This window comes from Chamaea fasciata, unplaced genomic scaffold, assembly GCF_029207755.1.
Source record: "Chamaea fasciata isolate MVZ Bird 193981 ecotype frontalis unplaced genomic scaffold, bChaFas1.0.hap1 SCAF_16, whole genome shotgun sequence".
NCBI classification, from domain to species: domain Eukaryota; kingdom Metazoa; phylum Chordata; class Aves; order Passeriformes; family Sylviidae; genus Chamaea; species Chamaea fasciata.
In genome coordinates this window covers 7,818,535-7,833,274 of record NW_027094101.1, presented here as the reverse complement: position 1 = coordinate 7,833,274, position 14,740 = coordinate 7,818,535, and the positions used below count along the sequence as shown (strand labels likewise).

General features: G+C 46.9%; 1 protein-coding gene across 5 annotated transcripts in view; it reads left to right on the top strand.

The window, feature by feature from the left end:
• RNF216 (ring finger protein 216) overlaps positions 1-14,740 on the top strand; it is a 76,811-nt gene that overhangs the window by 49,943 nt on the left and 12,128 nt on the right. For all 5 annotated transcript variants that reach the window (XM_066197816.1, XM_066197819.1, XM_066197815.1 and 2 more), the window contains one exon: positions 12,311-12,408. In XM_066197816.1, the coding sequence (XP_066053913.1) occupies positions 12,311-12,408 (98 nt within the window). The remainder of the gene's footprint in view (positions 1-12,310; positions 12,409-14,740) is intronic.

Here is a 14,740-nt window from a genome sequence, read left to right as displayed (position 1 = left end):
TTTAAACAACATACCCAAAGAAATCTTGCAGCCTGGAGCTGGGTGATGCCTCTCTGACCTGTTTTTATTTTGGTGGTTTATTGTGACTTGTGGAGGGGCAACATTCCCCTGTCCTGTAAGGAGAGTCTCCTGGAAGGCTGGGGTGTTTTTCAAGCTACTCCTGAAAAGCTGCTCTTCCAAGGGAGAGGTTCGGGGTTGGTGGTCAAAACCAAAAAGTGAAGGGTTTGTGTTTCCCGTTATAATATATCCTCTTTGTGCTCCTGGGAAGTCAAGCAATGGTGTTTATGTATTAAAAAGAGGGGAGAAGGTTTGAGGGTCTTTCTCTGGTTGCTGGGCAGCATCTAACCCACCACATCAAACCCTTTCACAAAGGTACTGGGTTGTAGAATGTGTTACCAAAGGTTCAGCTTATGTACCTGAACATGGATAAATGAAATTGAAGATCAATATTGGAATATGCCCTACTAATGGGACTTCCTGGAGATCAGTGGGAGACTTTGCCCAGAGTGAAGCAGTTTGTTCTAAGGTCTGGTGTGGGACAAAGCAGTATTTTCTTCAGTGTAAAGGGGAAGAGAATATCTTGTTTGGTTCCCTTCTGACTGGAACTCTTTTGGTTTAAGAGGTTGGTGCTGGGAAGTGGGGAGGCACCATTCATGAATGTGGGAACCACTCTAAGGAAGAGACTTAGAGCCACTGCAACTACAAAGCAGTGATTCCTTGGCTTACCCTAAAATTATGAAGCTCCAACTATGTATATACCTCAGAAGTAAAAACCTCCACTCCCCCAAATAACCTACAATAAGCAACATTTTGGGATTTTAAGATGCCCTGTGAGCATCGCACCGACTTTTCTCCCCAAGCACCATTGTGCTGTTAAGGCCTGACAAACCAGCTCAGGTTAACTTTTACTTCTGGGCTCATAATCAGTTTTGTGGTTTCCACCCAATACTGCTGCATTGTTTCATGTGATTCTGAAAGTGAAACAGAAATGAAATTGTCCTGTCAGCTTTTCTTGTTGATATATCTGAAATACGAGGTCCAGTGTGCTGCTGGCAAGTGATTTTCAGTGCAGGAGCATCTCACCTTCATCTGTGTGTTGAGTGAGTTTAAGTGTGGCTATGGTTAGTGCTGTAAATGTAAAAGATGGTTTTTTCATTTAAAAAAAACCCACAAAGTTAATGTTTCTGACTCCCCTTATTTTTGGATTGAGCATGCCCAAAGCTGAGGTCAGGAATTCAGAATAATATCTGATGGAAGAAACATAGAGATTTGTTGAGCAAACATAAACATGCCACAACTAAAAGGCCAAATGCATTCTTGATGTAAATGAAATTTTCAGCTTGTTAATTCCAGCAGATGCATCAGGAGGATTGCGTGGAAAGGAGCATGTTGGGTCACCAAGGAAAAGGGTGCATCTGCAGTGTCCTCGCAGAGCAGGGGAGCCTGGGGCAGAACTCCCTAAACTGCCTGTTTGCTGCTGCTTTTTTTCTTTCCCTTCCCTTTTGTCCTCCTTCAGAATGAGACATCCGTGCCCCTCCGCTGTCTGGTGCTGGTGCCCACGTGCATCCCTGATGGAAGCTGGAGAAAAGCCCTTTAATCCTTATAAGGGGGGCGGCAGTGGCCTCTGGTGTTTCCGGAGTTTTAAGGAAGTCGCTGAAGTTCCTCTTAGTTGACTCCCCTCCACAGAAATGTGACAGATGGCTCTTTTCCTTTTATGGCCAACAACCCTGGTTTCCCTTTGCAATAAAATCCTGGGTCAGAAGTGGAAGCGAGAAGTCGGGCAGGAGGAAGGGGCTGGTCTTACCAGAGCCCAGTGGGTGGGGATGGCATTTGCGACATAGTAAATTCTAGGCTAAAATAAACCGAGTTACAACATCGACCCTGAGGTGATGGGTTTGTTTGTTTGAAGGGTGCCATAGATTTTCAGTCTTGTTGCTTAAGACAGCAATTAGGAATTGTGCCTCTCCTTAATTTCGTGGGGAGAGGTTCGTCTGGTCCAAAGCCAAGATGGTTTTCAGTGTCTGATTGAGTTTAGATACCTTTGATTGAGTCTAGATAAGCATAGAACAATACACATTTCTTCTCTACAATCTCCTTTACACCAAGTGAAATGTCTTGATATCTTATGGAAGTCTCAGTATAGTTTCCTTCCTGAGCCCTAAAGAGCCATTTTCTCCCCCAGTTAATGTCTGTGCCTGATGTTTGGCACTGGTGTCACTCATTAGCTGAGAACAGGTAATGTCCCTCTGGGTGGTAATTGCTGATGGCTTGGACAGCCAAAAGCCAGCTTTGTCAGCCAATAATGTCTTTTACAAAGCATCCCTGGCTACAAACGGTTTGATGAATTTGAACCTTAAAGGTATTTTTCTAATAAAGTCAATCTCCTGTTTCTTGCTAAATGTGCTTCATATCCTGTTTCACGAGGTTAATGCAAATGGCTCATTAGGCACTCAGTTAAACTGCTGCTTTTTTAAGTGGTACAGCTCGTGTTTCTTCCATGCCAAACCTCTTGGCTGACACTTTATTTTTGGTTCTTATGTGGCACTTGAGCTCTGAAATTAGGATGAAGAAAAGACAGTAACTAGTTAGGAGAGTCTCTCATGATGCTCCTGGGATTGTTTCGTTCCAGCCACCCCTCACTAGATCACAGCGTCCAGTTGCAGGGGGAGGGTTGGGACCTTTCTCTTGGAGAAAGGTGTTTCCATTCCTTCGTGTTTGACATTGGGGTTTGCCGCCATGGAAAGTCTCTTCCCCAGGGTCACTAACTGGTCAGCAGGAGCTGAACGCTTCCCTGTGTGCTGGGGAGCCACTTTGGAAGTGGTTCTGAGTAGCATCCGCATATTCTTCAACTCTGTTTTAATGGTGGTGTGTTTGTGATCATGCCTTTTTTCTTTTTTCCTTCCTCTCCTTGTCTTTACAATAGACATCCTGGGAAAATGAGAACAGGATCTGGAAGTTGCTCTGGGGCTGGGGAAATGGCTGAAACCAGTCTGTGTCTAAATACTTCACTAGTGCTGCCAAAATGGTTGATTTTATCTTTGGATATCCCACCCTCTGCGTTCTTGTCTGTGGCTCATTCCCCTGTGAGGGTGTTGGACTTAGTCCTTTCAAAGGAACTGCATGTACAGCATAGTTTAATAATTCACCCTTTGGATAACGTAACCCCACAACACCAGTTTTGATCCTTACTCTACATCCAGCCATGCCAAAGCTCTCCGTACTTGCACTACTTGTATTTTTTCTTTCTGTATGGGTGTAGGAGGAGGGAGATGGTTTGTGCGTGGTAATGGTGACCAGTGGACCCCCATCCTGCACCAGAAGCATCATTCCTCTGTGGCCTGGGGTGTTAGGATGGCTTTCCCTCTCCTGAACCAGCCAGGATTCTCCCCTCAAAACCGAATCATCAGCAGCAGTACAACATGAAATATTCCAGGTAGTTTTGCTGTTGTAGCTGGGTCACGGCAGAAATTACTGTTGCTGCTTGGGAACGAGCTGGGTCTCAAATGGATCCCTGGAGATGAGGCAGCTTGTGCTTTTGGGGGGTTTTCAGGGGTTTTCTGCTTTTACAGATAACAGGCTTGCAGCATCTCTGGTTTGTAGACAAGTCATGCCATGCAAATCGTTGAACAGCATGCTTAATTAAACTCATGTGCTCACGCAGGGGAAGAGGGGAACCGGTCTTCCTGATGGGTGTTTGTGAGGGTGGCAGAAAGGGAACTCTTCGCTTGGGATTTCGCAACACTGAGGTTGCAGGGTGTTGTTCCAGTCTCACTCCTGTTGTGGGGGCTGTGTCCCACACAGCTCTGAGACCCCACAAACCTTGCAGGGGTGCCAGGACTTGTTCTTGGCCTCTTTTTCCCGGCCTCCTGCCTGGTCTCACATGGCTGTGCGGAACTCAGCTTGTCTTGCTGCATTACCAGCTGTTGTTCAGAGCTGCTGCAGGTGCAGAGGCTCCTTTTGGAGTTGCTAACTCAGCTTAGCTTCAATGTCTGCAGATCTAAGGTGGTTTTTCTCTTACTCCAAAGCGTTTCCAAGCCCCACATTTTTTCCACAACTAATAAAAAAGTGAATTAAAGGGGATTATATGACTTAGCTGAAAATTAAATTACAGGTTAAACAGTTTTTCTACTTAGAAGACAAAAGATGTCCTGAATTACCCTCGTTTGGCAGGACATTGCAGCACTGCTCCATTAACCTGCCCGTCCCCCCACAAGAGTTAAGGCGCCTTGATCGGCTTTGGTCAAGATTAGGCTGGTCTGGGGGTCAGCAGCCACTTGGCTCAATGGCCTTAGGTGGCTCTGTCCCCTCTGCCCTGCTCCTTGTGGGGCTGGTGGGTCCTTCCCAGTGTTCCCCCTGCTCCCTGCAGCCTTGGGGGGCACATTGCATCGTGCAGGGCCAAACAACCTTAGGAGAACTTGAAAAAACACCCTCAAATTGTGGGTTTGAGGGGTTTTAACCACTTGTGCACCAAAGAGAAACCCAGGCTCAGCTGGTGGGTGCTTTAAGAACAGGAGGGAATGGAAACATCACTCAGGGGCTCTACAAGAGGAATCAGTAAGTTGCCAGCACATCTATTTCCCTGATCAGTTTTCTGCTTTGTTTTGTTGTATATTTGTCTGCTTGATATGTTTTATTATTATTATTGTTATTCAGCTACCTGTACAAAATAGCAGGTTTAATGCTGCAGGAGGAAATCCAGTGCATTTCTGCACTGGAGCTCAGGTGTGAACTCTTTCACCACGTGGCACTTCTTGGTCGTTTTGGCTTTTTCAGAAGTTGCAGCAGGCTGCTGTGAGGCCGTGGGCTCTGCTTTCTGCACTGCCTTTTTTAAACACAGCGAATGAGCCGCAGGTGACTCAGTGTCGCATTGGTGAAGGTGCAGGATGAAGGTTTGCGGTTCACAGGGCCATTTTCAAACCCCTGTGGTAAATATTGTTGCTATAAATATCACAGTTACAGGACTGGCTGCCCTGTGGTTCAGTTCAGGGGTGCAAATGTGTTCTGTCTGCACAGTGCTCGTGTGGGGAGCAGCAGGTAAGAAGTAACTGAAGAACAGTAAATCATCTGAATTGCTGAGTTTTCTAGAAGGCCTGTTATCCCTTTGTTTTCTATTTTCTCGATCCTTGCTCATTCCCCAACATTTTTTTTGTTTACTTTTTGTTTAGTCTGGCCTGCTTAAAGCTAGGAACACATTACTTTGGGGCTTTCCCCTCATCTGGGTTTCATTTCCCAGGCAACACAAACTGTGCTTGCCCAGTTTCTGAGGGTGGATTTGTACCTAGGCCAAAGCTGTTTACCAGCATCAGTTCACCTTCCCCCATCCTTTGCTGGTGTTGTGATGATCTGGATTATGAACTTCTGTTGTAGGTAGAGATTGCAGTTAAAAAGGCTCTAAATTGAAAACAAGGTGTGTTAAGGCTGCTGAATTACCGTCAAATTTGCTATATTGCAGAGACTCCTTAAAAAGGGTTGTAGGTGTGTTACATAAACCCGGGTCTTCATGCAATTTTTGATGGAGGAGAGGACATCTCTAACAGAGATCCTCTTGCTGATCTTTTGTGTTACGATAAAATCTGGGAAACTGTAAGGGGAGAGAAAGCCACGGGATAAAATAGGAGTGATCTGGAAGAGGCTCTCTCCAGGTTCTGCCACCCAAAAGGTAGGGGTTTGTGTCTGGGGGGAGGTGGTGGGGGAATTTGTTTATCATGTGGTGGTGTAAGAGGGAAGTTTCAAAATTAACTTCAGTAATTGTTCCTCCTCTCAGTCTCACAATGCATCGTTAGCGGGTACCTCTGCAAATAAGATACCTTGCTTTTGTTAGCCTTTACTTTCTTGGCATCCTTGGGTGCAACCCCTGGCGTGACTTTCCGGAGTTATCCTTTAAAAATCAAGCTGCTTGTCTTGAAATCTAAATCTGTGCCTCTCCCAAGGTCTCTATTGTTTCCACCAGTTCCACAGATTTCATCAGTTAGTGTTGCAGCGATTGGAAGCAGCATCCCTTTTTCTGCGAGATTGTGCAGAAGATTGCATGAGTAACCTCCTGGATCTGCTTTGCTGAATTGAGTACGGGAATGTGCACTGGGGGAGGGCAGGAGGGGCAGCAGCTGAGGCTTTGAACTCCTCTGCTAGTATTTAATTATTTACCTTGGCTGGAAAGGCAGTAGCTGTTATCTGCAGTCAGTGCAACAGAAATCAAAGCTTTGCTTGACAGCTACAGATGTGTTTCCAGTAGCATGTGCTGGGTTTCTCTTTTTCCCTGGGAAGGAGCAATATGACCTCAGGTATAGTGATTTAGCCAACATGGTGTGAGATCCCAGGATATATTTAACCTGCCTTTCCAAAGTGGCCAAGCAGTGTTTTCCTCTACCTGCACTGCAGGTGGACTCAGGTTGGTGGGTGACCACCTCTGGGTCTGTCACAGTCCACCCTGTATCCAGACTTCTCAGTGAGCTGGAGAGATGCTTCATGTGATACCAACCTGCTCAGGGCTGGGGACTAGCTTTTGAAAAAAACCCTTGATTTTGGTGAGGAGAGCTTATCCTTGTGAGAAACACCTGTTCCTCAGCTCAGGGGAAGGCATCCTGCCACGATGGATGTGATGCAAATACTCCCGTGCTCTTTTCTGCAGCCAACCTGCTGCCTGCACCTTTTGATGTATTTCTCACAGCCCCAGAGCCTGAGAGAAAGTAGCTTTGAAGCAAACATACTTCTTTATAAACATTCCAGAGAATGAAAAAAACCCATAGTTTTGTTCAAGTTCAAATTAAATATGACCTTTCTCCATGAAAGAGCTGTTTCTCATACTCAGGTTACCCTGAGTGTGAGATCAAGGAGCAATTTCTTGTGCTAGTGCTGTTTCCACCTCTGGCCAGCCACAGGGTCAGTGATGCTGAGCAGCACTTCTTGTGTGAAGCTGCAGATATTTTTGCTTCATAGGTCTCTAACCACTTCGCCCACAACCTTCTGTTCTGGCCTTTTATAGTCAAACTCTGGGGAGGGAAAAGCTTATTTTGGTTTGGTCTGTGTGTTTCAGAAACTTCTGAATTACAGATGTGAGATAGTTCTACTGACTTAGGCAAGAGCTGGGAGTTACCACATATTTCTGGTTCTGGGATTCTGACACAGATAACCCAAACCTTCATGGGAACCAGCCTGGAAGGAAAAGGGCACTGAGTGTCTCCAGTGTCTTAGGGATGGGGTGGGACTAAGATACGTTCAATTTACAAGAACATGCAAAACAGAAGACATTGGTTTGGGTCATCATTTTTTGTAATGGGGTTGAATATCTGGTTGTATAAAAGCTTTAACCACCCTTCTTAAAAGTCGGACTCAATGGAGATATTTTCCAATCTTAATAATTCTGTGATTTGTTTCTATGGTTCTTGGTGGGTTTTGGATATAAATGCATGTTTTCCTTATCCAGCTTTTAATTCCCGGTCACTCTTAGGTCTCTGTTTTTATGCCCCAGCACATCCTTACAGCCTAGTCCAAGCTTGTGCCTTTGCTTTATTTCTCCCTGTGACCTCTCCCCTCGCAGAACAGCTCATGGCAGTGCTCAGGAGAGGAAACCTCAGTTTTTCTCAGGTTTCCCTTCCTGCTCTCTGTCCCTGCCGTGTGAGCAGCTGCCACTGAGGGGCAGCGCTGCCTGGGGAACAGCCCTGCTCCCGGGGGAGCTCCAAACCCACGGATGTCCTCCCAGCTCCCTGCTCCATCACCCATCCAAGGCATGGCATTCCTTTCTCCTCCCTGCCTGCACTTTGTGTTTGGGGTTGGTACCTGCTGCCTGTCACACCGTTGTGTGCAGCTCCAGGACCAGAATGTTGCCAACAGCAATTCACGCTGGAGGGAGCTTTCCCTGCACTGGGCAGTCTTTGGAGTTGAGGTCACCCCTCCCTGTGCTGGGTGTTTGTACATCTCTAAAGAGGGGTCTCTTACCCAAATGGATTGTCTTGAGCTGGATTATAGCTTCTTTATCCCAGTTTAACATATAGGAAATCCCAGAAACAGCCCCGAAGGAGTGTGTTCATGAGAGCTTTATCCGTGATTAAAGGTTGTATTCATTTAGCCACCTCTGCATCAATTTTTAGTTAAGGTCAGTGCAGCTTTATGGACAGTGAGACTTTGTGGGGAGGAAGACTCTGTGGTTCTTTGTTTTCCCGTTAATTCATCTGTTTGGGAATTGCAGCTCTTTAATTAAAGCAGCACAGAACGAACTGGCCCTGAGGTGCTGTTCTGAGGCACTTGCATTCCCATCTGCTTTAGGGTAAAGCTCGGCCTGTTTGGGGTCAGCCTGTGCTATTGCACGTCCGAGAGCAGGAGGAAGCAGCAAATCAATCACTGGGGCTCTGTCCCAGGCTGCCTCAGCTCCCTCTCAGCCAACATCCCCACGTGTGCCATCGGCAGAGACCACTGGAGCGTGCGCCTCGCCCTTCCTGGGGGATGCAGGGAATGGCGGCAGCACAAGGATTTAATTACCCAGCATATGGAGAGCTGAGGGAAGCTCAGAGCCACCACAGAGAACGGAGGGCAGTGACGACAGCCGGGGCCGTCGCCTGTTGTTGTTGAAGTCGAGTTTCCCCCACTCTCCCTGCATTTTGCTCAGTCAGTAAATGGCTCCGTGTAAACTCCTACAGCACAAGCCAGCATGCGGGAATGCCGTGGGCAGTTGGGCTGGGATCTGTGGGGATCATCTGATGTTTTTGTCCATGTGGCATTTGTTTAGGTTGCAGCTGGGAAAAGTGATTTCTGTTACTGGCTGTGGCCAAGAGAGTGTGGAAACTGGCAAGGAAAAGTTGATTACTTGGGATTTTTGCCCCCCCTGTTGAGTGGGATGGACTTTGGAGAGTTATTTTTAGTTGATGATAGAGTGGGGGGGGAAAAAGTCTAGGCTGTGTTTAAAACTGTAGGATCCATTGGAAGTACCAGCAGAGAAGTGCTGAGGAAGGTGGTAAATTCATATAAAACACTCCCTGCCACCTTATGTGCTGGGACAATTAACAAGGATGTTGAAAGGTCGTGCTGCCCACACTAAAAGCAGTGTCCACCCTTGGCCAGGCTGGCCCTGAGCACAGAAAGCTGCACATCCAGCACTGACCCTGGGAACAAAGGATCCTGGTGAACCCAAACATGTTTGTGTTAATCCCGGCTGCTTCCTGGCGGGCAGCGAGAGGAAGCGGAGCCACTGCCTGTAACAGATGTACAGTGAGGAGATTACAGGGTGCGATTAGACACCCTCTCCATCACATCCTCCCTCGGCCCAGCGCAGCAGTAATGGACTGTCCCAGGCTGCCTGCCAAGCTGGGGCAGATGTAACAGGCAGAAGATTCTTAATCTCCCGTCTCTATGCCTGGTTTGGAGGCGTTTCCTAATGCCAAGACTTCTTCAGCTCCTGAAGCGTGAGCTGCCTTAGCTGTACCTGCCTGCGAGGAGGAGTGGGCTGGGGAAGGCAGGAGGACACGTGGAATTCCCAATGTCCAGAAATGATGCATTGAGCTGAAGTGCTGTTAAAGCTAAAACACAAGTGCCCCTACCTGAGTACAGCAGGGTTTGGGGACCAAGTGCTGAAGAAGTTGGGAAGGATCTTTATTTTTTTGGTGGACTGAGTTGCTTTTTGGCCACTACACTTGGAGTAGACGATTTCAGGACTGGGAAGGACTTGTTCCCTCTTTGTGGGTTTAGGTGGTGCCTTACATTGCTGTAGCCAGACTTGGTGCCAAGTGCTGCTCTTGCCACGGAAATAATCCAGGTTGGTTGCAAAAAATCAGCTATTCCACTGCATGTTTAGGTGAATTGATACGGTAATGGGAAAGTATCTTCCATTATCAAACGAAGGGCTGGTTCTGAAGTAAAAGAACCCTTTGTGGAAATTGTAGAGTTCAGAATTGTCATTGTGTGAGATGTGCAAAACCCTCATTAGCCAAGTGGGTTGGGTTTGACTCAGTAGAAATTAAAAAAGGTCACTTTTCTTGGGCAACAGCTGTGATCTCAGTTGTGGCACTGGAGCAGTAGCTGTTGTCTGAACCATGGGCTTCCTCCCTAGTTCTGTGTGAAGGGATCCAACAATGTGCCATTGTTTTGGGTAGAATAAGGGGAAAAATCACAACAGGTTCTGCTAATGAACATGTATGGTGCATATTCCCAAGCCTCCCATGGAGAGGACATGGCTCAGTCAGAGGCAGCACCAGGTGACATTCGAGAGTCAGGAAGCCACAGGACTGTCCCCTTCATGGGGTGCATTGGCACAGGCACAGCTGCCTGTAGGTTTGCAGCTCCTTGAGGACAACATAGCTTGGGAGGGATCCCAGAAATGTGCACAGCTGCTGTGGCACCCGCTGTTCCACAGTCACACAGGGAACCAGACACTTCCTGTGGTGCCATCCCAGGGAATCTTCATAGCCATGTCTCTTCCCTTTCTCCTTGCCGGCACAGAAATCCCTTTTCCTGAGTGCAGGAGACAACTGTTTGGCAAATAACACCAGCCTGGGCTCCAGGGAGAGCATTGTTTCCAATAGCCACCAGGCTGGAGGCAGGAGCAAAAGGGAATGACTTGGGATGAGGGTCTAAGCGGCACCATCTGCTTCAGAAGGACATCATTTGGGCAGCAGAGGAGGCTCCTGGAGTTAAGTAATTGGGAATAGCAGGCTCCTGGCTGGAAAATGTGCCAGCCCTCCTGGCAAAAAGCTGTTAAATCTCTGTTGCTGGCAGTGGGGAAGTGGTTCTGTGTAACAGGGCTCCAAAGGCTCTTTTTAACCCTTGGTATACATAAAAAAAAAACAACCTAAGGCACTTTTGATCTCAGAATGGCGTGTGGCCAGGTGTTGGGAATAAAGGGGAAGGTGGGTCCTCATGGAGGTATGTGAACAGCTCCAAGTCTGATCCTCCTGTGCCGCCAGCAGCCAGATGTGGCCTGCCAAAAATGCACACAAAATGGTGCCTGTTTTAACAGCTTTAGCAGGAAAACACAGTGTGATGAATGATTCATGAGAATCAATAGAACCCGAGGCATTTACTGCCCCTTAAAACCAGTGCCTGCCTGCCAAGGGGTGCATTTGCAAGGTGAGTGATCACAAAATCCTCTGCTGAGTTTTGGGATGCAGTCACACGCTTGGCTCCACGCTTGCTCCAGCCCTAACCCCGCTGTCTGCAAACACGTCCGGCTCACCAGCCAGCCCAGGAACCTTTCATTCTCCAGATGAAAGCACGAGCAGTTGGGCATCTCCCAGCGAGCACAGATACAAACAAGGCCCCATTTTGCATCCCCCCTCCTAGGGTGGCTTCCTTGGAAGCTTTGGCCTTCATCCTGTTTGTCTGATTCACGATCAAAAGAGTGTTGCTGCCTACGTGTGTCTTGAAGCATTTTCTTCTTTCAAATCTCACATAAACGTCCAATTTCTTCATTAAAATAAAATGAAGGTAATGCAATCAAGTAAGATCTGTCTCTGCAGTGGTCGTAGTTTGCTGGTAGTGAGACAAGGGCTGGGCAAAGCTCTTTTGGGAACTTTCCTGGAGTGCAGGGGAAGAGGATGCTGCATAGCCAGATGGGTTTTCCTGCCAGGGGGAAGGTTGGATCTAAGAGTCCAAGCCCCAGCCATCCTGAAGATGAAACGGTTGGATCATAAAACATGTACTTTCTTCAAGTCTGATCTGGATGTTTTTTAATCTTCCTCTAACTAAAGGAAAATCTCTTGTTTGACCCAAAACAAAATTGTTTTCTTTGGCCAGCCAACTGAAAGAATCAGCTCTGTCCCCAGTGTTGGTCCAAGCTCCCTTCCCAATTGTGCTTCTACAGCAATCCTGTCCCATGCAACTTCACCAGTCCTGGATTAGAGCCTTGTTGCTAAAGAATTTGTAAGAACAAGAGAGTTCATCCACTTGCTCTAAGTTTACTCCAGCTGTTTTGGTTAAGTTTGTAAATATTTGTTCATATTCCACCTTGGTCTTATGGATGTTTGTCCACATTCTGTGTTTTTCAGCTGTTTAATCATTTATTTTTCTGAGATTTTGCAAAACAATATATATGTATATATATTTTTTTTTTGCTTGTGTGGTTGGTGAAGCTGAGGCTTTGATGTAACTGCAGGGTTTCCATCAATGGTGGAAATAGAAGCCCCTTCTATGAAAGTGAAGGATTTTGGTCAGGAAACAGATGAACTTGATGGCCTTTGGCACCACATTTTTACCTCTGCAGTCTCCTCTGCGTTGTGACTGGTGAACCTGGTAGCTGGGGGAATTTTTACAGTTCTTAAAGTTGTTAGTGGTATGTTGGGTCTTTTTTTTTTTTCCTTCCTTTAATGTTTGTTATCCTCCTCAGGAAACGTGTCGGAAGTGCCAGGGGCTGTGGAAGGAGCACATGAATCTCACCTGCGAGCAGCTGGCTGAGAAGGATGACATCAAATACAGGACATCCATGTAAGTGAAACTCCACAACCAGGGGAAAACAGGGAGGTGGATGAACTGGGAATCACAGTACATTGTCCCTCGGTTTCTGCTGGCTGTCACTACCTTCCCCAGGAAGGTGCCTGGGATGGCAGAGCTGAGGGGTCAGACGGCTCCCAGGATGGGATTTCTGTCTGTGAAAGATACTTGGCAGCAGGTCCAGCTGGTAATTTGAGAACGTGGGAAAGTTGTCACCAGCCCAGCCTGCTCCTCTGGCTGGCCCAGTGTCTGCAGGCTGGCACCTGGTCCTTCTCCGAGGTGAGAAACCCCTATTAGCATTGCTGGGGGGAGAAGGGAGGTGGCTATGGAGGCAGAGGAGTGGATTGAGTCACAGTAGGTCGTTACTACCCTTTGAAAATCTGGAGTGGAGACCTGCACTGTTTGCTCAGCTGCTGCTTTGTGGGAGAGGATGTGTTTTCTTCCAGAAGCTTTTGCCTGTTTCTAACCAGTTTGTAGGAATTGTTACAAAGTGCAGTCACATTTTGAAATATGCAGATGTAAATCCTGATTGTTACCCTGAAATATTTTTAAGTTTGATTTCTCTCTTATCTACAGTAAATGACAAAATCCTCTGCCTTTAGGAAACAAGGGAATTTTCATCCATGGAGCTAAATGTCTGGTGCAGCCAAGTGGGACTTGCCCTCATTGCCCAATCCCTTCCTCTCTGATTTAGAGTCTGTCTGGCACGAGTAGAGGTTGGAAAGCTCCACCACTGGGGTTTAAATGACTGTTGCTTGCTCATCCCACAGTCCCTAATTCAGCACAAAATCTTTACAGACTTGATATGACTTTCTTTTTTTCTCTGCTGCTCCTTTCCCTGTAGGAAAGAGGGATGAGAGGGAGGAGGAACGAGTTGTCATGTCCCTAATAAGGAAAAAAATACCAGTTTCAAAACCTTCAGCAGATTTTCTCTGTGGATAGATGAGTCTAACTCCCTGATACAATAAAAACTTCCTTTTGAAGCCCTGCATAAGGAAAGGGAAGCCCAGCTGGAGTTCAGGCTAAACTTCCTGCCTTGTTCAAAGTTTCCAAAAAAAAAAAAAAAAGAAATCTGCATCGACAGCATCCTGTTGAGTGGCGGAGGGAAGAGCAGCTGCAGCTCCGAGGAAAGTCACTCTCAAGTTGGGTTTTTGTGTCTATTCTTAGCACATCTCCACATGCCTGGGTGCAGGTCATGCTGGGTGTAACTGTGTGGGAACCTTGGGTGTCTGCAAGACTGAGAAGTTCCCACCTCACCATTCCCTGCTCCTCTGGTTGTGCTGATGGAGCAGTTTGTGGGGCTGTGCTGTAGCTTGGTTCGTTGCTGTGGTCCTCAAAAATACCTCCCTGCCATCTCCCTAACATTTGTTAACTTTGGAGATGCAATGAAGCAGCTGGGTGGAGATGCCTGGCGAAGGATGATCCTTCTCCAGTGTCAAAAGAATTGTGCTTCCCTCCATGAAAACATGCTGGCTTTGCTCTGTTGTCATCAAATTTCACTTCTAGGTTGTGAATTAAAGTGTAATGTGATCTGCAGCGGTCAGAAAATTGGCCCTCAGGATGATAATTTATATTCTTAAGTCTTTTAATTAAATGACCCGGCCTTTCTTCATTTCTGTGCCAAAATAGTCTTGCTGTGAGCTGAGCCTGTGCTGGAGCATGTGTCACTGCCAGGGTGTCCCTTGGGAACAAGGATTGGAGCTTTGTCCTGGATTCCCACTTGTGCTCTGTTAGCTGAAAACCCCCTCTCTTAAACCTAAAGCAATAACCTCTGCAAAATTTATGTGGGGAATCTTAGAGAAAAGATAACGCCTCTGTAGGGAAATGTGATTATTTTTCAGTTACTGATTTAAATTTAACAAACACTAAGTAAATCTGGAGCATAGCAGCCAGCCTTGGAAAAGAAATGCATGGTCGTGGCAACTTTGTAGCCAGAGCAACAGGCAAACATAAAAGCTAGAGGTGACAGCCAAATGTTTGCTTTTCCTGAACTTTATCTCCCTGGCTGTATTTTCCTTCAGCCAACTCAAGCATCCATGTGCCCTTTGGCCCTTGAACTTGCATCTCAAATTCCTCCCAAGCCAGAGCTTGGCTCACATGGAAACCAGGGTCAGGGCTGCAGCGTGCAGCCAGTGATTGACTTTTTCTCAATTATTTTGTTCTTGAGTTGTCATGGGCTGGCTCCAAGTGGAGCTGAGCCCAGACCTCCTTGGAGCAGCGGTGAACTTGGGGGTGGAATCAGAGGCAAGAGGATGGGGTTAAAGCCTTGCTGGGGGAGTGTAACAGTAATTTTATCCCAGGCTGGTGAGTGCGAACACCCCTTTGC